General features: G+C 46.0%; 2 protein-coding genes across 11 annotated transcripts in view; one reads left to right on the top strand and one right to left on the bottom strand.

Annotated features, from left to right (window-relative positions):
* Window positions 1–7,025: 7,025 nt before the first annotated feature.
* Window positions 7,026–18,700, bottom strand: ATP5PF (ATP synthase peripheral stalk subunit F6). Of its 3 annotated transcripts, XR_016232301.1 has the most exons (5): window positions 18,384–18,700; window positions 14,886–15,065; window positions 10,548–10,666; window positions 7,682–7,806; window positions 7,026–7,151 (listed from the first exon to the last, which is right to left on the bottom strand). XR_016232301.1 is itself a non-coding variant. In XM_002716771.6 (4 exons), the coding sequence occupies exons 1-4, from the start codon at window positions 18,698–18,700 to the stop codon at window positions 7,114–7,116; spliced, it is 660 nt and encodes a 219-aa protein (XP_002716817.4). In that variant the 3' UTR covers window positions 7,026–7,113. The 3 variants fall into 3 exon arrangements, 2 of the variants coding, with proteins under 2 accessions (XP_002716817.4, XP_089186755.1); XM_002716771.6 differs by lacking the exon at window positions 10,548–10,666; XM_089330629.1 differs by lacking the exons at window positions 10,548–10,666; window positions 18,384–18,700 and adding an exon at window positions 15,469–15,660.
* Window positions 18,429–24,815, top strand: part of GABPA (GA binding protein transcription factor subunit alpha) — a 53,966-nt gene continuing 47,579 nt past the window's right edge. For 3 of the 8 annotated variants that reach the window (XM_089330616.1, XM_002716772.6, XM_008267148.5), the window contains exon 1: window positions 18,843–19,095. The gene's annotated coding sequence lies outside the window, so the exon portion shown is untranslated. Of the gene's footprint in view, window positions 18,566–18,769; window positions 19,096–24,815 lie in introns of those variants that run through there. The other 5 variants (XM_008267150.5, XM_008267149.5, XM_089330618.1 and 2 more) reach the window with 5 other exon arrangements.

Genomic DNA, 24,815 nt, shown 5'->3' with positions numbered 1-24,815 from the left:
GCTGAATTTGTAAAACTTTTTAGCTCCATTTAACAGTGCAGGGGACGAGTCATCCACCTATTGTTGTTCATTAAAACCCAGGAAACTGCACCCTCTTACCATCTGCAGCTACAGGGCTAGCTCTTTAGCTGCTTAAGATTAGAATCTCATCATCTGTTTGGGTACCTGCCAACTTCTCAGATGCCGAAAAACATGTTCTGAAAATAAAAGGCAAAGAGTATTTATTGAATACTTCTTAAGTCAGAGGTGGGGGTGGATGAGGTTGAGGGTATGGATGATGTTGAGGGTGTATAAAATCTCATTGGTCAATGATGCTACGAGGTGGGCAATGTAATTGACAGGTGAGAAAACAACCGAATTTAGTGACTTGCCAAGTTCACAGAGGTGAAGAGTTGGGGTCTGTGTGACCCAGGTCCATCTAATCCAGGATGTTTCACACATATGCTTTTTCTCTATGCCCCCGCTCTTTCCTCCTAAATGTTTATGTTCTCACATTCTCCCCTCATCCTCAGGAGTTTCTGTCCCATCCATCCCTCCCAAGACTCACAACCTGTGATACCCTTCTGTCTTCCCTTTTCCCTATAGTCAGCCTAAATGCCATACTGGGCTATCTCATCCTTATCCATTCTCCCCTCACCACAGACACCCAAATCTTTCATCTGTTTTGATTTCATTTTATTTGAAAGGGAGGGAGGGAGGGAGAAGGGGGTTCATGAGAGAGCACTTCCTTGAGAGAGAGATCGTGAAAGAGAGAGAAGTTGCAAGAGAGCGCTTCCTTTGGTTCACTCCCCAAATACCTGCAATAGCGAGGGCTAGACCTGGCTAACATCAGGAGCCTAGAACTCTGCCCGGTCTCCACAGTGGATGGCAGGGACCAAGTACTTGGGTCATCATGTGCAGGATGCACATTAGCAGGAAATTGGATTGGAAGCAGAGGAGGCATGACTACAATCAGACACTCCGCTATGGGATGCAAACAATCCATATTTTTTTAAAATACTGAAGCTAACCAGGAAGAATGCCTTTACATTATTTTTTTAAGGTTTATTTTTATTTATTTGAAAGGCAGAGTTACAGAGGGAGAGAAAGAGAGAGAGAGAGAGGTGTCTTCCATTTGCTGGTTCACTCCTCAGATGGCCACAATGTCCAGAGCTGTACTCAGAAGCCAGGAGCCAGGTGCTCCTTCCAGGTCTCCCATGTGGGTGCAGGGGCTCAAGTGTCTGGGCCACCTTCTACTGCTTTCCCAAGCCATAGCAGAGAGCTGAATCGGAAGCGGAGCATTCAGGACTCAAACCGGCGCCCATATGAAATGCTGGCATTGCGGGCAGTGGCCTTAACTGCTACACCACAGGGCTGGCCCCAAGAATGCCTTTAAATTCTGTCACCACCACCACTATGCCTCCTACTGATATCTCTACATCTCCCCATTTATTCATTGACTTATTTAATCCTCAGTCACTATCTTTTTTCTAAGAAAAATTTTTAAATTTATTTGAGAGTTAGAGAGGGAGACACAGGGAAAGGTATTCCATCCACTGGTTACTCCCCAAATGGCCACAATGGCCAGAGCTGGGCCTATCCAAAGCCAGGATCCAGGAGATTCTTCTGGGCCTCCTACATGGGTGCAGGGGCCCAAGCACTTGGGCCATCTTCCACTGTTTTTCTAGGCCGTAACATAGTGCTGAATTGGAAGAGGAGCAGTAAGAAACTCACCAGTGCTCATAGGGGATGCTGGTGCCACAGGCAGAGGCTTAAAAAGGCCACTATGCCACAGTGCTGGCCCAAGCCACTAATCTTGTTACTGTTTTTGTTTGGCTTGCTGGTTAAGAAACTTTTTGGGACACTACATCCCATACTGCTGTGGTCTGAATTTCAATTCTGCTGATTTCCATCTTTCTGCTAATAGACTCTGGGAGACAGCAAGTGCTGCCTCAAGTTCTTGGGTTCTTTTTTTTTAAAGATTTATTTATTTATTTGAAAGTCAGAGTTACACAGAGAGAGGTGCGGCAGAGAGAGAGAGAGAGAGAGAGAAAGAGAAAGAAAGATCTCCCATCTGATGGTTCACTGCCCAATTGGCCGCAACGGCCGGAGCTGCGCTGATCCAAAGCCTGGAGCCAAGAGCTTCTTCCGGGTCTCCCACATGGGTGCAGGGGCCCAAGGACTTGGGCCGTCTTACACTGTTTTCCCAGGCCATAGCAGAGAGCTGGATCGGACATGGAGCAGCCGGGTCTCGAACTGGCACCCATATGGGATGCCGGCGCTTCAGGCCAGGGCATTAACCCACTGCGCCACAGCTCCCACCCCAAGCATTCATTTTCAATGAAATTGAAACAAATAAATTTTTGTTTTCCAACTCTGAAACTTAAAAATTTTTAATCTTATTTACTTATTACCCAGATTTCCCATGAGGACAGCAGGGGCTCAAAGGGGCCCAACTACTTGGACCACCATCCACTGCCTTCCAAAGTACATTAGCATGGAGATGGATTGGAAGGAGGCAGCTGGGCCCCGAATTGGTGCTCTAATATGGGAAACTGGCGTTCCAAGCAGCGGCTTAACCAGCTACACCATGACACCAGTCCCAAGACATTTTCCTGTATTTTAGTATAATACACAGGAAAGAGAAAGAAAAAAAATTTGTAAGGGAAGATGTATTCATGTAACAGAATGCAAATTGGAACTTTCTGTTGTCCAAGGAATCAAGTACCCCACTTTCCAAAGAAAGAGTACTAATGCCCTTTGCTGTTTGTGAAGAGATAAGGTGCCTTGAGTTACCCCAGTCCATCACTGCCCTTTACCATACAAACTGTCCATAGAAGCTGAAGACTGAATAGAGATGTGAAAGAATGAAGAAACAATGTATGAATTGTCCAAGTTATTTGACAGAGAATAAATTTGTCAAAATTATGAGTGGCATGGGCCCCAACTTCCCACAAAGCAAAAAAAGAAAATTTTGAACAAAATCATTTGCAAAAACTGAAGGCACCTGCCGAAGAGTAGCAGCTTTGTGAGGAGGGTGAAGATTGGAAAAAAGTTTCATGCGGGCAGATGGGGAATGATGAAACACTTGTTTCTTCATGATTTCTATGGTCAAAGATGTATGAGGGACTTCAAAGTTTGTTGTTGTTGTTTTTTTTTTTAAGATTTTATTTATTTGAGAGGTAGAGTAATAGACAGTGAGAGGGAGAGAAAGAAAGGTCTTCCTTCCGTTGGTTCACTCCCCAGGTGGCCACAATGGCCAGAGCTGCGTGGATTTGAAGCCAGGAGCCAGATGCTTCTTCCTGGTCTCCCATATGGGTCCAGGGGCCCAAGGACGTGGGCCATCTTCCACTGCTTTCCCAGGCCATAGCAGAGAGCTGGATTGGAAGAGGGGCAGCCAGGACTAGAACCCGTGCCCAAATGGGATGCTGGCGCTGCAGGCAGAGAATTACCCTACTGCGCCACGGTGCCAGCCCCTGCATTATCTTTCAATTCCATTTCTCCATGAACTTTCTGAGGCCACCATCACTGGAAGTAGCTGGCTTTCAGCCTTGTCAAGTGTAACACCAAGAACAAGTGGGGGCCGGCGCCGCGGCTCAATAGGCTAATCCTCCGCCGTGCGGCGCTGGCACACCGGGTCCTAGTCCCGGTCGGGGCGCCAGATTCTGTCCCGGTTGCCCCTCTTCCAGGCCAGCTCTCTGCTATGGCCCAGGAGTGCAGTGGAGGATGGCCCAAGTACTTGGGCCCTGCACCCCATGGGAGACCAGGAGAAGCACCTGGTTCCTGCCTTGGGATCAGCGCGGTGCGCCGACCGCAGCGTGCCGGCCGCGGCGGCCATTGGAGGGTGAACCAACGGCAAAGGAAGACCTTTGTCTCTCTCTCTATCCACTCTGCCTGTCACAAAAAAAAAAAAAAAAAAAAAACAAACCACAAGTGGGAACTGAACTGAGGGGAGTCTTCAAGAGGTAATCAGAGTGGGCCTCCCATTTAAGGTAATCTGTACAAGTTGGAACACCTCCTTGTCCACAGGACCACCCAGGAACTCACACATGTATCTTACTAGAGAACCAGCATTTGGAAGCCTGCATTACCAAAAGCAGGAACAACCAGAGAAACAGTGGTAGTCAAACAACTCTACACCTTATATGAGCACCACAGCTGAGTCCCCATTTCTGAACCAGCTTCCTGCTTATGGCACCCATATGAGACACTGGCACTGCAGGTGGTGGCTTTACCTGCTATGTCACAGCACTGGCCCCAAATTTCCTTTTAAGGATACCAATCAGACTGGATTAGAGCCCACCCAAAACATCTCATTTTTAATTATCACTTTTAAAGTCCTTACTACCAAATAAAGTCATATTCTGGAGGTATTGGAGATTAAGCTTCAACATACTGATTTTAAGGGAAATAATGCAGTCTATATACTAAGTATGGAAAACCATTTTAAAGGCCCCAGATCATCCAGGTCCTGCATGGTAACTGAAGGTCAAGGAATTCATTACAAGGGTAAAGTGCACACCATGACTTGCAGCACCACTACAGAGGTTCAGCTGGCACATGGCAGGTGCACTCACCTGACCTCAACTAAAAGCATAGCCCTATCATGAACAGCATGGGAGTGGGTGCTTCTACAGACAGAATCCTTTGTCAGTAATGGAGATTAGGCTGGGAGGACAGATAAAAAACTTATGCGTCAAATAGGTGTCAGAAAATAGAGTAAAATTCAACTACACTTTGAGTGGAGATAAAGTCAAGGGGCTGTTCTCCACGTTGACTGGCAATTGTTTTAGGATAGGTTAGAGAGGCTCTGAGCAAACAACTACCTCAACTACCTTTAAATTGTACCACATTTTTTTTTTTTTTTTTGACAGGCAGAGTGGACAGTGAGAGAGAGAGACAGAGAGAAAGGTCTTCCTTTGCCGTTGGTTCACCCTCCAATGGCCGCTGCGGCAGGTGCACCGCGCTGATTCGAAGCCAGGAGCCAGGTGCTTCTCCTGGTCTCCCATGCGGGTGCAGGGCCCAAGCACTTGGGCCATCCTCCACTGCACTCCTGGGCCATAGCAGAGAGCTGGCCTGGAAGAGGGGCAACCGGGACAGAATCCAGCGCCCCGATCGGGACTAGAACCCGGTGTGCCGGCACCGCAGGCGGGGGATTAGCCTATTGAATTACGGCGGCGCCGGCAAACTGTACCACAATTTAAATGTGATTCGGTTCCAATGCCTACAATTTGTGGTGCTTTCTAAAAAGATATTCCTCAGAAGGTCTGACTTAAATTGCAGCATATCATTGTATAAATCCTCTTTAAAGTGAGTTCAATCTTTTCAAGGCTTTTTTTAAAAAAATTTCACACAGTAAAGAAAATCAGCTTTATTAAGACCCATGTTCGCGGATATGTTAGAAACATTATCAGAAATAAAACGGCATGGCAGGGGCCGGTGCTGTGGTGCAGCAGGTTAATGCCATGGCCAGAAGCACCGGCATCCCATATGGGCACCAGTTCGAGACCCAGCTGCTCCTCTTCTAATCCAGCTCTCTGCCAAGGCCCAGGAAAGCAGCAGAAGATGGCCCAAATCCTTGGGCCCCTACACCAACATGGGAGACCCAGAAGCACCTCCTGGCTCCTGGCTCCGGATCGGTGCAGCTCCAGCCGTTGTGGCCAATTGGGGAGTGAACCATGAGATGGAAGACTTCTCTCTCTCCCTTTCTCTCCTCTCTCTGTGTGTAATTCTGACTTTCAAATAAATAAATAAATCTTTAAAAAAAAAAAAAAAAAGGCCCTGGCCTGAGGCGCCAGCATCCCATATGGGCGCCAGTTCGAGACCTGGAAGCTCCACTTCTGATCCAGCTCTCTGCTATGGCCTGGGAAAGCAGAAGATGGCCCAAGTCCTTGGGCCCCTGCACCTGTGTGGGAGACCTGGAAGAAGCTCCTGGCTCCTGGCTTTGGCTTGGTGCAGCTCCGGCCATTGCGGCCAATTGGGGAGTGAACCATCAGATGGAAGACCTCTCTCTGTGTAACTCTTTCAAATAAATAAATAAATCTTAAAAAAAAAAAAAAAAAGGCATGGCAGTTTTTCCTTTTTGAAAAATCACTTCTGGAGAACCACTTACACTTAATAGTACCTGCTACACCACATATCCAGGATATACCCACTAGATCTTTCATTGCTTAGACAAAACAGCATGATATAGTTTAATCTTTCATAGTATTTCCTTTACAGAATCCTCCTGTCCTCCTTTCCCTCCTCAATCCACACAGGACTGTAGAGACTGTGATCTACAGGTGAAGATAAGGAACCTGGTAGAACTGGGATAAAAGCATCTAACATTTGAGGTGACAGAGGCTAAAAAATAGATGTTCCTCTGTATATTAAAAACTGCATTTGAGGGGTGGGCATTTGGCACAGTGAATGAGTTGCAGGTTGGGATGTGCACATTCTGTAATGAAGTGGCTGGTTAATTTTTGGCTACTTTACTTCTGATCCAGCTTCCTGATAATGCACATTCTGGGAGACAGTGGTGGTAGCTCAACTACTTGGTTTCTTGCCACCACATGGGAGACCTGGATAGAGTTCTGGGTTCCTGATTTTGGCTTGACCCAGCCTTGGCTGTTGAGGGCATTGAGTGAGTGAATCAACGGATGGAAGCTCTCTCTGCCTTTCAAATTACATATGTAAAAAAGAATGTATTATAAAAAAATAATTACACTTAAGTCTCCTGAGAAAGTTGCAGCAAGTATTTTATAAATCCTTTCTTCATATTATGGGAGAGGACACAAAATCCATCTATAGCAAACATTCCCATAGGTAATGGTGGCTCACTGCAGGCAGTTAAATTTCTACTACTGAAAGGATTCCCCAGCACACTGGGAAGAGTCTGTGGGAATATAGGCAAGCAGTACCCAGTTTACTCAATGTCTGTTACCTGTTTCACTATAACCAAGTGAAAGGATTTACACATAATCCTAAAACACAGAATTCAATGTTCAGAAGCATTTACTCAACATCACCAAATAACTGGGAATCAAAATGAAAAGAACATTTGATAATTGTGAAATGTGTTTATTGTGATACTTCTGATTAACTGTACAAGTAATCCATGACAAATTACCAGATTAACTTTCCATTATTTCTTCAGGACTGGGGTTTTTCAATGGTTTCAAATTTGGGATCTAAGAGGGGAAGAAAAAAAAAATAAAGGTTCAAACTTGACCAAACTGCAATCAAATGCACCATCTAGAATGCTTCATGATTTAACTCATTGATCTTCGGATTTTTTTTTTCTTTTTTAGAGAAAATCTTCTGTATTAGACATCTACATAGAAGACAAACAATAGCTAAGTTTTTATTTAACACTTTGCATGGGCCAGGTTCTCTGTTAATTGATTTACATATTTATTATCTTATTTAAATATAACTACTACACGAGGAGGGTATTATAGTTCTTCTTAAGTGCCATAAGAAGAAATAGGCATCAGTAAATTACCCAAGATCACCAGCTAGTAAGTGACATTCAGGATTCAAAAGTCTGATTTCAATTCCCTAGCATTTCTCCTATACCACTGAGTACTTCCCATGCATATGTCACAGTCCTCATGAATTCATATTTAACTGCCACTTCATCTTTTAAACAATCCAAGTTAACTAAAAATATCTTAAGGTAATATGCCCAAAGAATGAACCTGTGATTAAAAAGATTTACCTTCGAATTTGAAGGTAGGGAACGTATTCATATCTGCTTTACCAAACATTTGCTTCAGCTTAAAAAGCTCTTTCTCCAGATCTTGCTGGTATGATGGGCCTGCATCAACAGGTCCTCCTGATGCCCTGTTGCATAAATGAGCACATAAAAATCAATGTTATATTCTAGGTTACAAAAACAAAATTACTTCCACTGTCAAATTTTTAAAGACCTTTTAAAAATAATCATGTAGGAAAAAAATAAACTCTTCAGAAAGAAAAAAAGCATTTCAATACAAATTTATTTTAGTAAAAGGAGGTTTCACATAAATGAGCTAATTTTTTAAACAAATCTCCAACATTCAAAGTTTGTTGATGTCCAGAATACTTAGTAAGTCCCAAACTCTTTAAGTCCAAGTTGCATTAAGGTACAATGGTTGAGGGCCGGCGCCGTGGCTCACTAGGCTAATCCTCCGCCTTGCGGCGCCGGCACCCTGGGTTCTAGTCCTGGTCGGGGCGCCAGATTCTGTCCCGGTTGCCCCTCTTCCAGGCCAGCTCTCTGCTGTGGCCAGGGAGTGCAGTGGAGGATGGCCCAAGTCCTTGGGCCCTGCACCCCATGGGAGACCAGGATAAGTACCTGGCTCCTGCCATCGGATCAGCGTGGTGCGCCGGCCGCGGTGGCCATTGGAGGGTGAACCAATGGCAAAAGGAAGACCTTTCTCTCTGTCTGTCTCTCACTGTCCACTCTGCCTGTCAAAAAAAAAAAAAAGGTACAATGGTTGAGTTGAGTTCATGGGCTCTGGATTCAATATGGTTCTGTTTGAACATCAGCTCTACCATTTAGTAACTGCATAAACCAAGAAAAGGCATAAGCCACTTAGGTTCCACATGTAAAAAAATGAATGCGCTCTTGAATGGGGGTGCTGAAGAAATTAAAGAGAGAATGCGCACAGAATATATTCAGTAAATATTATCTATTATCATCTGCTTTAAATCAGCCATACCCAAGTAGCTTTTAATAGACCTTGGTGGGAGATCGCATTGGTACACAGCAGATAAAGTCGCTGCTGGCATCCCATAAGGGAGCTAGTTCATGTCCTGGCCATTCTACCTCAGATTTAGTTCCATGCTAATGTGCCTGGAAAAGCAGCAGAAGATGGTCCAAGTGCTTGAACCCCTATCACCCATGTGGGAAACCAGGATGGAGTTCCAGACTCCCAGTTTTGGCCTGGCTTAGCTCTGGCTGTTGTGAGGCAGATGGAGGATCTCTCTTTCTGTGTCCCTCTAATTCTGACTATCAAATAAACAAAGAAATATTTAAAAAATATATCTTGGGAACTGTACGTCTCTGTAATAGGGGGGTCTATCACAGAGGTAAATTATTTCCTACCCTCAGAGATTTTGCAACTTAGAAGAGAAAAATTACATGCTAACAAATATTTCCATTTTAAACGAGTTATGTGATAAGGTTTAAAAACGTAGTTCAACAAAAAACCATTCAAGAAGAGATTGCTTCTGTTCAGCTAATGAGGGAAAATTCCATCTTAAGAAGATGGCATTTGAAGCCAGATTTTAGTTTGAGGCATTTTAAGATGAAAAGCAAGGACTTGGAGGTGATGAAGCATTGGCTGTATGGAGGGAACACTAAGTCAAGGTGGAAAAACCAGCAGAACTTACAGATCTTTGGAAGCCTTCAATGTTAATAAACCTGGGAGTCTGTATATTTGCTATGCAAAAAAATGACAAAAATTAAATTGTGCTTTGGAAAGATAAATACAGCATCATGGGGGCTGGCGCTGTGGCGCACTGGATTGACGCCTTGGCCTGAAGTGCCAGCATCCCATATGGGCGCCGGTTCGAGACCCGGCTGCTCCATTTCCGATCCAGCTCTCTGCTGTGGCCTGGGAAAGCAGTGGAGGATGGCCCAAGTCCTTGGGCCCCTGCACCCACGTGGGAGACCTGGAAGAAGCTCCTGGCTCCTGGCTTTGGATCAGCACAGCTCTGGCCGTTGTGGCCAACTGCGGAGTGAACCATTGGATGAAGGACCTCTCTCTCTCTCTGCCTCTCCTCTCTCTGTGTAACTCTTTCAAATAAAATAAATAAATCTTAAAAAAAAAAAAAAATACAGCATCATGGACCAATAGTGCGGCCAAACAGGTCTCATTAACTATTTGAACAAATTCTTCTGTCATAAAAATTACTGCCTATCGGGGCCGGCACTGTGGTGCACCAGATTAAAGCCAAGGCCTGAAGCGCCGGCATCCCATATGGGCACCCATTCGAGTCCCGGCTGCTCCTCTTCCGATCTAGCTCTCTGCTATGGCCTGGGAAAGCAGTAGAGGATGGCCCAAATCCTTGGGCCCCTGCACCCATGTAGGAGACCCAGAATCCTGGCTGCGGATTGGCACAGCTCCAGCCATTGCAGCCATCTGGGGCGTAAACAGGCAGATAGAAGATCTCTCTCTCTCTGTTTCTACTTCTCTCTGTAACTCTTTCAAATAAATAAAATAAATCTTTTTAAAAAAATTACTGCCTATCAATATTGTAAGCTTAAAAAATTCATAAGTTAAAATTCCTTCAAAGCCAAGTATTTTCAATGTGCCTATGACCACGGCAAAGAATTTCCACAAAAAAATAGCTCCAATTTAAGAACTTGTGAAAGATGTTTCTTTTAGGTCAACAATGTCCTCTCAAACTTTCTGTGTTGACAGAAGTGTTCCCTACATGTACAGTCTAATATAGTAGCCATTAGCCAGATACGGGTATTCAGCACTAGTAGTATAGCTAAGGCCACCGAAAAACTGAATTTTCATTTTGATTTATATGTAATTATTTAGAATTTGAGTAGCTCCATGTGGATAATGGAGAACACAATTCCAAATAGATACCTGAAGGCCAGTGATATGGCACAGTGGGTTAAAGCCCCAGCCTGCAGTGCCAGCATCCCATAAGGGGGCCAATACCAAGTCTTGGCTGCTCCACTTGTGATCCAGCTCCCTGCTGTGGCCTGGGAAAGCAGTAGAACATGGCATAAGTGCTTGGGCCCCAGTACCCGCGTGAGAGACCTGGAAGAAGCTCCTGGCTCCTGGCTTCGGATCAGCTCAGCTCTGGCTGTTGTGGCCATTTGGGGAGTGAACCAGCGGATAGAAGACCTCTCATTCTCTCTCTCTGGCTCTACCTCTCTAGGTAACTCTGTCTTTCGAATAAATAAATCTTTTTTTTTTTTTTTTAATATTTTACTTATTTATTTGAGAGGTAGAGCTACAGACAGTGAGAGGGAGAGACAGAAAGGTCTCCGTCCGCTGGTTCACTCCACAAATGGCCGCAACAGCCAGATCTGCACCAATCCGAAGCCAGAAGCAAGGAACTTCCTCTGGGTCTCCCATGTGGGTGCAGGGACCCAAGGACTTGGGCCATCCTCCAGTTTTCCCAGGCCATAGAAGAGAGCTGGATGGGAAAAGGAGCAGCTGGGACAAGAACCAACGTCCACATGGGATGCCGGTGGTACAGGTGGAGGATTAACCTACTGTGCCACAGCGCCAGCCCCAAATAAATAAATCTTAAAAAATAAATAAATAGATCCCTCAATCAGATTCTCTAATGATTGTCTGCCAGCACTGTGATCCATAAAATTTTAGCAACTGCTTTGAGGAGATACAGTCAGTCTTAACAGCATACATACTGGTTACTGATAGATCATGACTATTATTTACAATTTTACAACGTGCTCTTAGGATAAAAAGGGGCCAGAAAACTTCTAACTCCTCAACTGAACAAAACTGTCACAGCCCATCTTGTTTACTGTTATATTCCTAGGCCCCAGCACTTAATTGGGACAAAGCAGGCACTAACAAAATACCTGTTAATTATGCATAACAAATTCTAGACATATTAATTTACTAATTTTCGTAACATTCTATGAAATAGGCACTGTTACTATCATCCTTGTTTTACATATGAAGAAACTATTATAGGTGGGGTTGAATACTCTATCCAAGGTCATGGAACTAGTAAGTGGCAATTGGATTCCCGCCCAGGGTCCATGCTCAGAACACTTCTCCATCCCATCGTTTGCACAAATGAATGAATGACCCACAGACTCCTTATATCCAATATAAAACTGAGAAGTAATTTCTTTTTTTTTTTGTTGTTTTGACAGGCAGTGTGGACAGTGAGAGAGAGACAGAGAGAAAAATCTTCCTTTGCCATTGGTTCACCCACCAATGGCCGCCATGGCTGGCGCGGTGCGCTGATCCAAAGGCAGGAGCCAGGTGCTTCTCCTGGTCTCCCGTGGGGTGCAGGGCCCAAGCACTTGGGCCATCCTCCACTGCCTTCCCTGGCCAGAGCAGAGAGCTGGCCTGGAAGAGGGGCAACCAGGACAGAATCTGGCGCCCCGATCAGGACTAGAACCCGGTGTGCCGGCGCCGCAAGGCGGAGGATTAGCCTAGTGAGCCACGGCGCTGGCCGAGAAGTAATTTCTTACTGAAGGGGTTTTTAAGGACAGCTAAAATGTAAATAGTATCACTACTAAAATGCCACAGCACCTCTGGAGAAGACACTCAAATTCCCAGTGCAGTCCTACATACCTGCCAACTGAACAGTGGGATTTCTGGAAAAGTCTAACTTCTCAGCATTGGTTTTCTCATATTTAAAACTGTATATAGGATTATGGGAACTTAATAACAATAGCTAAAGAACAAACGGTACTTTAGATACATTTTTGTCCCTTCACTTTTTCTACCCTCAGCTTTGGTAACAGCAACATTTTTTGGTTAGTTAACCACTCTCGAAAGTCTCTTTTCCTTGATTGTTCACTCTGCTCTGCTTCTCTACCAGGTCACTAACATCAGTTCTGTGCCTCTTGACTTTTATATTCTCACTGCCATAAAATTGAGGTTCGGATAGCACCATTCCATTCTTACTGATCACTATACTTATTTTCCTATGCACTACGGAATCAGTATTAGCATAATTCCTAAAAATATCTTGTGCTTTCTACTTTTCATGCCTTAGTTTACACCATTCTTTTCTACTAAATGATACCCTCCTCCTACTCTCTGTTCAACTTCATACCATTGTCCTTAACTTGGGATAAGCCCCTGAGCAAGTTTTTTTTTTTTTTTTTTTTAAAGACAGGCAGAGTTAGACAGTGAGAGAGAGACAGAGAAAGGTCTTCCTTTTTCCGTTGGTTCACCCCCCAAGTGGCTGCCATGGCTGATGCGTCGCAGCCGGCGCACTGCACTGATCCAAAGCCAGGGACCAGGTGCTTCTTCCTGGTTTCCCATGCGGGTGCAGGGCCCAAGGACTTGGGCCATCCTCCACTGCCTTCCCGGAGCAACCGGGACAGAATTTGGTGCCCCGACCGGGACTAGAACTCGGGGTGCTGGTGCCGCAGGCGGAGGATTAGCCTAGTAAGCCACGGCGCCGGCCTGAGCAAGGGTTTTTATTATGGCCTTCTGCAGGTTTGAGAACCCCTTCCTAGCTATAATCAAAATCATGTAACAAACTTTTTAAACTGGGAAGATAATCCACAGTTGTCCGTGAGATTCTCAAGAAGAATGAATGTCTCCAAAAACTGCCGTCAGAACTATGATTTTATATTAACTCTTTCAGGCCAGCATTGTGGCGCAGCATTTGCAATGGCAGGATCCCAGTATCACAGCACTGGTTGAGTACCAGGGCTTCACTGTTCTGCTTTTCATCCAGTTCTCTGCTACTGAGCCTAGAAAAGCAGCAGCAGATGGCCTGAGCCCCTGCCACACACATGGGAGAGCCAGACTGAGTTCTAGGCTCCCAGCTTTTTGGCCTGGCCCATCCCCTGGACAGTTGCATTCATTTGGGGAGTGAATCAGCAAGCAGATGGAAGCTCTCGCTCTCTCTCTCTGCCTTTCAAATAAATAAAATCTTTAAAAAATAGTAACTCTTCCAAGAAGCTTTCTAAAATGCCTTCAGCTAGAAAGGAGTATTCCTTCCAATGAACTTCCCAAACAATGAGTGTGTCACTATCTTAGCACCTAACTCATTTTACGCTATTTTGTATTTATTTGCATCAAACCTTCTACTCCTATCAGATTTAAAGCACTGTGAAAATGTGATGTGGTCAACCACAGTTAATATCCCAGTGCTTGAACAGAGTAGACACTAAATGGAAGAAAACAGAACTATGAATTGATGTCTATTACTTTTTCTAACATTTGTGGTTTGGACCTGATGATGGCTAAGGTGGTCCACTCATTTCTAAAACTGTGGTTCAGTAGTCACTTTTTTTCTGGACTAACTTTATGCCATTGAAGAGTATCTTATCTCTTTTGACATTCCCAGATATATATAACTAAGAAATAACCTTAAAGAAAGTATGCTGTTCATTCATTAACTCAAAATCATGATGTCATGGAAAGGGCACTAAATTGAGAATTAGAATATTCTCATTGTATATTTTTCCTTAATTAAGTTTTTTTTTTTTTTTTTTTTTTGATGCATGTAGAAAGGTTGCCAGCAAGGAGCTGAGGTCTCTGGCACCTCCCTGCAGTTCCACCTGCACTGCCCCGACCCACCCCCTAATATGATCTTTTTTTTTTTTTTTTTTGACAGGCAGAGTGGATAGAGAGAGAGACAGAGAGAAAGGTCTTCCTTTTGCCGTTGGTTCACCCTCCAATGGCCGCCACAGCTGGCGCACTGCAGCTGGTGCACTGCGCTGATCCGAAGGCAGGAGCCAGGTACTTCTCCTGGTCTCCCATGCAGGTGCAGGGCACAAGCACTTGGGCCATCCTCCACTGCACTCCCTGGCCACAGCAGAGAGCTGGCCTGGAAGAGGGGCAACCGGGACAGAATCCGGCGCCCCGACCGGGACTAGAACCCGGTGTGCCGGCGCCGCTAGGTGGAGGATTAGCCTAGTGAGCTGCGGCACTGGCCCCTTAATTAGTTTTATAACCTTAGGCTAGTAGATGGCTAAGGGACTTACTTTTCTGAAATACAGCTGCTAAACAGTTTCCTGCACTGAGTTGATTTAATTTATAATATAAATATCATAGTAAAGATCATTTAAAATGACAACAGATTTAATGGGATTTTCCCCTGATATCCTTAGAAAATAAACTGTGGGACTGCAGGTCAGGGATCAGCTCAGTGAAGGTCTTGGGACACTTTTAAAAAACAAGTAATTTTTAAATTACCATTTGAAACTTACATACTTTGACTATTTATCCCATGGCTGATTATATACTTACTGTCGCTTAGATTTGTATTCTCTAATCTTGTCCACGAAGAGTTTCTGTACAGGATCAAGCTCCTTATTAAATGCCACTGCTGTTACACCAATGTTCCTCCGCAGATGGACTGCAACTGCTGAGCGGACGACAGAGGAGAACCTGAAGAGCTTCTGCAGGATCATGGCTGACTTTATGTTACTGAAAACAAGCACCAGAATGTTAATACACATACATACATTCAGACATACATACACAATTGTAAATCACCCCTAAATACATCACATAGTTAAAATCTAACTCCACCAGTTCTTACAGAACAAAATCTTACTAGAATTCAATCCATACCTGATCAGTCCCTTACCCTCTTCATTCCCCACTGCAAATTTTCTTGCTTCTTAACCAAAAGGCCCTGAGACCTAGGAGTAGCTAGGAACAACCCGGTACTGAGGCTTCTCTAGGGTTAGGGCAGAAAGCAAACAAAATCTGGGATGGGGTTCCTTCTCTCAAGAACTTAGTCCTGGACCAGAAGACATAACAGACGTAGGCTGTTACAATACCACCTACTCTAGCAGGAAAAACAAAAACAATTAATTTGGCTCACAAATTAATGTTCTCTCAAAAGGCCAACAGAAACTGGAGACAGTTGCCATAGCCAGGAATGATGGCCTGGAAGAGGAGGAGAAAGCTTGTACAACTGAAGGATTTCAGCCATTCAAGAATACTGTTAACAACCAAATCAAAATCCAAAATGTCCAGCAAAGCAAAACAGCAACCAGCCCAGATGAGCCCTGCAAGGAGAAAGGGGAATATCTAGTAGTACAACCTAATCAGTGAAATAGAATTTGTGATGGAATGAAAGCTCTAATAAGGATTTAAAGACTTTGAAGTCCTTAGACTTCCTGAAGCTAACACATTCAGTAGAAAGGCTGACCCCTGATTTAGTGACTTAAAGATCAAATGTGGGGCCCGCATTATGGTAGCTAATAAAGACACTGCCTGTGAAGCCAGTATCCCATATGGGTGAGCGTTCAAGTCCTGGCTCCACTGCAGATCCAGCTCCCTGCTAATGGCCTGGGAAAAGTAGCAGAGGAAGGCTTCAAGTGTCTGGGCCCCTGCTACCCACGTGGGAGACCTATCTGGAGCTCCTGGCTTTTGCTTGGCCCCAGAACAGCAGATGGAAGACCTCTCTCTGTTCCTCCCTAAAACTCTGCCTTTCAAATAAAATAATCTTTAAAGAGAAAAAATGATTTATTTCTCTGAAAGAGAGAGGGAGAGACAGAGAGACAGAGACAGAGAGAGATCTTCCATCTGCTGACTCACTCCCCAAATGGCTACAATGGACAGAGCTGGGTCAATGCGAAGCCAGAAGCCAGGGGCTTCCTAAAGGTCTTCCATGTGGATGCAGGGTCCCAAAGACTTGGGCTGGGGCCGGTGCTGTGGTGCAGCTTGCAGCCCCAGCTTGCAGCGCCCGCATCCCATATGGGCGCCCACTCAAGTCCCAGCTGCTCCTCTTGCAATTCAGCTCTCTGCTATGGCCTGGGAAAGCAGTAGTAGATTTACCAAGTCCTTGGGCCCCTGCACCTGCCTGGGAGACCTCGAAGAAGCTCCTGGCTCCTGGCTTCGGATCAGCTCAGCTCTGGCCGTTGCGGTTATTTGGGGGAGTGAACCAGTGGAATGGAAGACCTCTCTCTCTGGCTCTACTTCTCTCTGTAACTCTGTCTTTCAAATAAATAATTCTTTAAAAATAAAGACTTGGGCCACCTTCTGCTGCTTTCTTTCCCAGGCACATTAGCAGGCAGCTGGATTGGAAGTGTAACAGTCAGAACTAGAAACAGTACCCATATGGGATGCTGGCACTGCAGGTGGCGGCTTTACCGACTCTACGCCACAGCACTGGCTCCAGATAAATAAATATTTAAAGATCCAATGCAAAAAACATTTCCAAATTATAACAACCATGTGCGAATTGAATTTCAGAGGATAGGACTAGATAAGGAGGCCATAAATAATTAGTATAAAAAAGTTTTCTCAGATTAGACTGAGTCTATAAACTCAAAGGGCTTATCAAATTCTATGTTCAGATGGTGGTAAGATTCATACCTCCATATATCTTGATAAAATTTCTGACTCTTAGAGTGAAAACCTGTACACTAACATACTTTCCGTGCCTTCTCCCAAATTTTCCTTCAGAGAAAAACACTTGAGAACAAGACTACAAACAAATGACCCCTTAAGTTGCCACTTACTATCATTCTCATTTTTACACATTCAGAAACTGAGGCTTAGATCATAAGTGTCTGGTTCAAGGTTACAGAGTAGAATTCAACTGAATACATCTACACCTGTTTCCCCTTTTGGCAACCCAAGGACATTCAGGTTCAACAACTGATCTTTGTTCAGACCTAGATACTGTGCCCATTACTTCCATATACATTCTTTCCTTGTGCCCCTACTGTGATATCCTTAAAGAGTTACAAGTGTTTTATCCCGCTTTACAGATGATAAAATTATGTTCAAGAAAAGTGATTAATCACCCATATTCCCATAACTAAGGTTGACTGCAAAGACGTGATTCCTACTGCAACACGGGTGGAATCTATTTTCATTTTTTTCAGTATCTATCATGTAGCTGCCAATGATTTCCAAATCACGTCTCTAATTCTAGTCTTTTTCCTGGACCCCAAACCCATATATTCAAAAGCTCTCATGCCCTTGCAAGTTCTACAAACTCATCGAAAAAAATGAACAGATACGCTCATAAGAAACTTGTTCCTTCCTTATTCCCTTTTCCCCCTCATTGAGTACGTGTGGATTGTCCACGATGTCACGCCTAAGACACACATAATTACACAAAGAGATTTAAAATGCCATTTGTGACAAATTCTCTATTCGAGTACCATCGGATGCCACAAGAGCCTAGGAAAGGGATTCCAAGTAGGACTGGGAACCTCAACACGAGGGGTTACAGCCAGCACGCAGGCCCCGTGGCGGGAGGGGGCCCGGTTCTATTTATAGTGGTGACTGACCAGCCAAAGGTTACCCAGCTCGCTGCCTCCTTCAGTAAGAGTTCCAAAAGCCAATCACAAACATTTCAAGCAGGGCTTTTAAGATGACCACTACCCTGTTCCCTCTTAGGGTGCAGGTCCTGCCCCGCGCCTAAGTGCCGGAGAATCTCACGCGCGCCTCCAGCAGGCAGGTGGGGCCGCGACCCCATCCCGCACATCTGACCTTGGGCTGTCCCTGGCAGGCCGCGGGCCCCAGGACCCCTCGGCCTCCCGCACTCCCCCGGTTTGCCCACAGAGGCACTATCCCTCATTTACTGGGTCTGCGGCACCCTTCGAAGAGCAGAAGCGCCGAGGTCAGCTGTGACCCCGAGCCAGGCCCTGAAGGTGCTAGGGACACAGGACTGCGCTGCCCTCCCAGTAAGGCAGAGGTGACGGGCAGCCTAGGCCGTGTGAAGAAACCCAGAACCGCAGTCCCAAGAGACCGAGCTGGTCTAGTCACCCTCCCAGTCACCTTGCACTCAGTCCCGAGCTGCCAGAACCGCCGCCGCCGCCGCCACCGTTCCACTTCCGGCCCTGGCTCCGCCCCCACACGCCTACCCGCCATCGAAATGCATTATGGGCCGCCGTTTCAGTCGGTCGGCACTCACCGGACAGGAAGCGTCTCGGAGGCAATCTGCGACCGGACGGCTCTAGGTGAGACAGAAGCCAAACAGGAGGAGGAAGTGGAGGGTAACTGCTTCCGGGTCCTCTAGCGAAGCCTCCGCCATCTTTCCTTCGCCTAATTTGACCCGTTCGCTTTTTCCCTTCTGGAAACCTTACTCTACGCATGCGCACTTCGGCTGGCCTGTCCCGAGTTCAAGCTCCCCCCCTCCTAGGCAGCGTCCTGCTCTTTAGGGGTTGTTGGGGTGTATGTGAATGTGCAGGGAAAGTGAGAGTGTGCGAAACAACGCGGATTGGGACGTGGCGCCTCGTGCGCCGCTTGCGCTCGTTTCCCGCACCCTGCTGGGAGTTGTAGTCCTGGACCCGGGGGAGCCTGGGAGGCGGGAGGGGGTTCGGGGTTTCTCGGCGCCGATTCCGCGGGAAGGGCCCAGGGGCCTCACACTTGGAGTCCTGGGAGCTGCAGGGCTCGGCCCGGAGGGACGCTGCACGTGGAGCCCGCGCCTCTGCCGTTCGCAGCCGGCCCCGGAGCGCGGGCGAGAGCGCCAGGGCCGATTCCGGAGCGGGTGAGTGCGGCCGCGGGGGAGGAAGGGAGCGCGGGCCCGCGCGGGCCGGCCTCGTTCCGGGGCCTTTCCCCCCACCGCGGCCCCCCCGCGGCCGCCTCTGTGTTTTGTTTCCGCTGGTCCCCGGCTCCGCGACTCCCATTTCCGTTCGTGGAGACTTGAGGGAGCGGGGAGGGGCGGGGGGCGCGCGGCGCGGGGCCCCGGAGCGGCGCGCCTGCTGCCTCCCCGCGCTTCCCGGTCTCCTCGCCGGTTTGTGCGCGGTGGGCCGCTGTCCCCGTGGTCGCGGTTTGGGTCGGACGCCCCGGGATTTCGGAGGAAGTTGCAGACCCAGTCTGCTTCGCCGGACTCAGCGATTCACTCGCTTCAGATCCGCTTAGGTCTCCGTTCTGTCACACTTGCTCCAAAACCGTACTGTTGACGATAATGTCTGCTTGGGGTTTTTGTTTAAAAACGAGGAAATGAGTTAGCGAAGAGCTAATGTACCTTGCCAACTTTTATAGTGTTTCGTGCAATACAAGATACAGCTCCGTGATCACGTTTGGATTCAGGGCTCCGAGTTTGGCGCGGATAACGACAGAGCAGACAGTGTCTTAATACTGCATAGCGAAGCGATGAGTAGTAATTTAGAAATGAAATTCTGGTCACAAGCAGTTCTCGCCGATAGAAATACACCTGACTCGGAGATAGCAGATTAGCAAGAGTTCCCATGGACCGCGTGGAACGGAGCAGTGAGAACATTCTTAGGTCATGCATTGCCTTAAACTGAAGAATAAATTGGTCGACTCTTCAGCAACAACTTTAAAGGACCCGTTCTCACTCAGGGTTTGACTTGTTCGTTTTCAGATACATCCTGCCACTGCATAAACAAGTCCATCATACCTGGATTGTATGTAACGTGACTTTATGATCATATAGTCATAAAGCACCTAATTAAGCCAGTTAAGTTGGAAGCAAGTCATGAGAACATGGAGAGGCCGAATATTAAATTTAAACTTTACTATACTCTTTCCCCCAGCTCATTATTTATAAAACTTTAAGCCCGGGGTTGGCGCTGTAGTGTAGCGGTTTAAAGCCCTGGTCTGCAGTGCTGGTATCCCTTATGGACACTGGTTCAAGTCCTGGCTGCTCCACTTCCTATCCAGCTCCCTGCTATGGCCTGGGAAAGCAGAAGATGGCCCAAGTCCTTGGGCCCCTGCACCCGCATGGGAGACTTGGAAGAAGTTCCTGGCTCCTGGCTTCGGCTCTGCACAGCTCTGGCTGTTGTGGACATTTGGGAAGTGAATCAATGGATGGAAGACCTTGCTCTCTCTTTGCCTCTGCCTCTCTGTAACTCAGCCTTTCAAATAAATAAATAATTCTTAAAAAAAAAAAAAGTCTTTAAGCCTGTAATAAAATTGAACCATATAGTGAACACCCGTATACCCCTTACCCTAGCCTGGGGTGGGAGTGGGGGTCATCATTTATTAACCGCTCACCATATTTGGATTTTCCTTTACATGGCACATGCCTGTATGCATACATTCAGAGACTTTGTTTTTTTTTTTGTTTTGTTTTGTTTTTGTTTTTGTTTTGTTTTGTTTTTTTTGACAGGCAGAGTGGACAGTGAGAGAGAGAGAGAAAGGTCTTCCTTTGCCGTTGGTTCACCCTCCAATGGCCGCCGCGGACGGCGCGCTGTGGCCGGCGCACCGCGCTGATCCGATGGCAGGAGCCAGGAGCCAGGTGCTTTTCCTGGTCTCCCATGGGGTGCAGGGCCCAAGCACCTGGGCCATCCTCCACTGCACTCCCGGGCCACAGCAGAGAGCTGGCCTGGAAGAGGGGCAACCGGGACAGAATCCGGCACCCCAACCGGGACTAGAACCCGGTGTGCCGGCTCTGCTAGGCGGAGGATTAGCCTAGTGAGCCGCGGCGCTGGCCAAGACTTTGTTTTTCTTAATGTTAACTTTATTTTTTAAAATAAAAATGTGTTAAAAATATTTGTAAGCTAGGGAAAATGAGCAGTTGACCATGCAGGTACTCATCTGGACTGCACTTACATTTCTTTTTTCTGCATTAGGAAGAATGGTCCTAAGCTCTGTAAACTAATAATGTGAAGGACAGTCCTCAAATTTGTATTTCAAAAGGGAATTACATGTATATTTTAAAGGACACTAGCCTTTTTCAAAGTTTCTAGTTAAATTTTCAAGGTTAGTATTAACCCATTTTGTGATATTAATGAAAGTACCAAGGGTTTATTGTTTTTTGTTTTGTTTTGTTTTAAGATTTATTTATTTGAAAGAGTTATACGGAGAGAGGAGAGGCAGAGAGAGAGGTCTTCCATCCGCTGGTTTACTCCCCAATTGGCTGCAATGGCCAGAGCTGCGCCGATCGATCTGAACCCAGGAGCCAGGAGCTTCTTCTTGGTCTCCCATGCGGGTGCAGGGGCCCAAGGACTTGGGCCATCTTCTGCTTTCCCAGGCCATAGCAGTGAGCTGGATGGGAAGTGGAGCAGCCAGGTCTTGAACTGGCGCCCATATGGGATGCCGGTGCTTCAGGCTAGGGCGTTAACCCGCCGCCCCACAGCGCCAGCCCTGTTATTTGTTTTTTAAGATTATTTGGGCCGGTGGCACGGCTCACTAGGCTAATCCTCCACCTGCAGCGCCGGTACCCCGGGTTCTAGTCCTTGTTGGGGCGCCGGTTCTGTTCCGGTTGCTCCTCTTCCAATCCAGCTCTCTGCTGTGGCCCAGGAGTGCAGTGGAGGATGGCCCAAGTGCTTGGGTCCTGCACCCGCATGGAGACCAGGAGGAAGCACCTGGCTCCTGGCTTGGGATCTGCACAGCGCACCAGCCAAGGCAGCCATTTGGGGGGTGAACCAACGGAAGGAAGACCTTTCTCTCTGTCTCTCTCTCACTGTCTAACTCTGCCTGTCCAAAAAAAAAAAAAAAAAAAAAAAGGAATATCATTGTGTTCTTAGAATTTTCTCTACAAATCACATTGGATCTGTTAAAAACTAATTTTAAAAAAAAAGTGATTTATTTGAAAGGCAGCATGGCAGAGAAAGATTTTCCATCAGCTGGTTCACTCCCAAAATGGCTGCAGCTGCCAGGGCTGGGCAAGGGCAAAGCCAGAAATCTGGAACTCCATCCAGATTTCCCACGTGGGTGTCGGGGCCCCAAGCACTAGGGTCATTTTCTGCTGCTTTCCCAGACATATTAGCAGGGAGCTGGACTGGAAGTGGACTAGCTGGAACTCAAACTCACGTTTGTATGGGATGCCCATGTTGTAAGCCGAAGCTTAATCCCTCTGCACCACAACTTTGGCCCCTCCAGTTATTAAGTATACAGGCAAAAATCCCTGTAGATGTGCTGTTGGTACCACAAAAGTGCTAAGACTCTCAAGCATTGACGTAAGTAATCTGGATAATTTTCGAAATATCTCCATTGCTTCCCTACACTAAGTTTAAAGAGCTGAGAAGGAGAATGATCCGAAACTACAGGTTATGTGATTTTTCTCTGTAAATCTTTGGGGGTTAATTTTTTCCCCTATATTTGGCACCTTCTAGGCACTTTGATCTATCACTGTTATGGAAGATTACAGGGTAAATACCTTTCTAACAACTTCCTGTTTTATAGTTTATAATAAGGGGACCCCCAGGTAGTCCTGCTGATAAGCCATTAGAACTATTTCTCAGCTTCTGATTACTTAATATGCTTTTCTGTTTTTTATTTTTTAGTTAGTTTGTGTAGACGTTATTTCCTTGTTTCTAACTGGTTCTAAAGTTTGATAATGTGTGCCTTTTCCATATTTTTTTATGAATATTTTCTTACTAAGTACTCTGGCACCAATTCCAGCTGTCACAGTGAAGCTACATGAAACATCCTGTTATCAGTCAATTTGAGATTTCTCTGGAATGCTTATCTTAGGAGTGAAATTGTTAGGTCATTTGTATAACTGATTTGAAAAGAGCTGCGAGAATTTTCTCCAGACTGTCTAGTCCTGTCTACCCCATAAGCAGGAGCATAGGACTCTCTTGTCTCAGCTAGCTCTTTTCATTATTGAACTTTCTTTTTTTTTTTAATTAATTTATTTTATTTGAAAGAGTTACAGAGAAAGGGAGAGACAGAGAGGTCTTGCATCCTGATTCACTACCCAAATGGCTGCATTGGCAAGGGCTGGGCCAGGCCAAAGCCGGGAGTCAGGAGTTTCTTCCAGGTCTCCCTTGTGGGTGCAGTGGCCCAGGGACTTGGACCATCTTCAACTGTTGTTGGGGTCTCAAGTCTGAGGCTGGCCCCTGACCAGCAGGGGCCAGTACAGAGACTTCCCAACAAGGCAAACGCGAAGGGTAAGGTCGATGGGTGATGAACACACCACAAGCACCTGTGAGTTCTGTCAAAGCAGGAACCGCTTTACTGAAGAAGTGTGCAGGCTTATAAAGCTTACGAAGAACATGCGCGGTAGGGGAGCCAATCAGCGAAAAGGTCACACAGGCACGGGTGGACCACGCACAGGGGCACCTTAAGTAAAGTATAGGGATCATGCACTGCCCATGTGCCCGGAACTAAAGCGGACCTATCCCTGCCAGTGGTCTGATCTTACTTAGCTTAACCGCAGCAGCTGCAGACACGCACTTTGAACATCTGCCAGGCGCCATATTGTAATGGAGATTTTAGGCAATGCCCAACAGACTGTTGCTTTCCCAGGCCTTTAGCAGGGAGCTGGATCGAAAGTGGAGCATCTAGAACTGGAACTGGTGCCCGCATGGGCTGCCGAGGCTGCGGGCAATGGTTTAATTCCCAGCACCATAGCACCAGCCCCCATTGTTGAACTTTCTAACATTTGCCATATCTACACACATTGTGTAAAGTGGTAATTTCTTGTTTTAAGTGGGAATTTTGGAATAATTTGAATGTAAGCATATCTTACTGTCTAGAGCCACTTTGGTTTCCCTTTATGGGATTTCCTTTTCCTGTACCTGGCCTGCTTTTCTAGTTTGTCCTGACTTTTTTTGGGTTGTCAACTTCTAAGAGGTTATTGTCTGTTCCGTTTATTAGTCTCTTGTCACTTTTAGGTGTTGGGTACATCTTTTCCCATTCTGTAACTTGTGTTTTTTTGAATTTTTGAATCAGATTTTTGCGTTTTGAATTTTATGAATCAAATTCAGAAGTTTTTCTCTTTTTGGTTTATATTTGAGAGTTTAGAAAATTGTTTTCTGTCATTAGACAACAAAAGATTCAACTGTTTTCTTCTATCAACTTTGTAGTATTACTTTTCGTATTTAACCTTTTATTATGGCATCTGGAGTTCATTTTACATAGTGTGAAATAGTCCTTGTACTTCCATTTATTCAGCAGATATTAATAGAATGTCCACCAGAGAGGAAGCGCCGTTCAAAGTAACTGAACATGTATCCATGCCCTTGTGAAGCTCATGTTGTTCCATAAAATAAGGTCCCTACTGGGCCACTACCTATTTTGCTCAGGGTGAATTCCATAGTTTTTTTTTGTTGTTGTTGTTGTTGTTTAAGATTTATTTATTTATTTATTTTGAAAGTCAGAGTTACAGAGAGAAATAGATCTCCGGCCCTCCAGCTCACTCCACAGATGGCCCCAACAACCAGGGCTGGGCCAGGCTGAACCAGGAGTATCATCTGGGTCTCCCACGTTGGGTAGTAGGGGCCCAGACACTTGGGCCATCTGCTGCTGCTTTTCCTAGGTGATTGGCAGGGAGCTGGATCAGAACTGGTGCAT

This window comes from Oryctolagus cuniculus, chromosome 4 (genome assembly GCF_051225735.1).
Source record: "Oryctolagus cuniculus isolate XC-2025 breed Fujian yellow rabbit chromosome 4, ASM5122573v1, whole genome shotgun sequence".
In the NCBI taxonomy this organism is placed as follows: domain Eukaryota; kingdom Metazoa; phylum Chordata; class Mammalia; order Lagomorpha; family Leporidae; genus Oryctolagus; species Oryctolagus cuniculus.
This window is presented reverse-complemented; position numbering and strand designations above follow the sequence as displayed.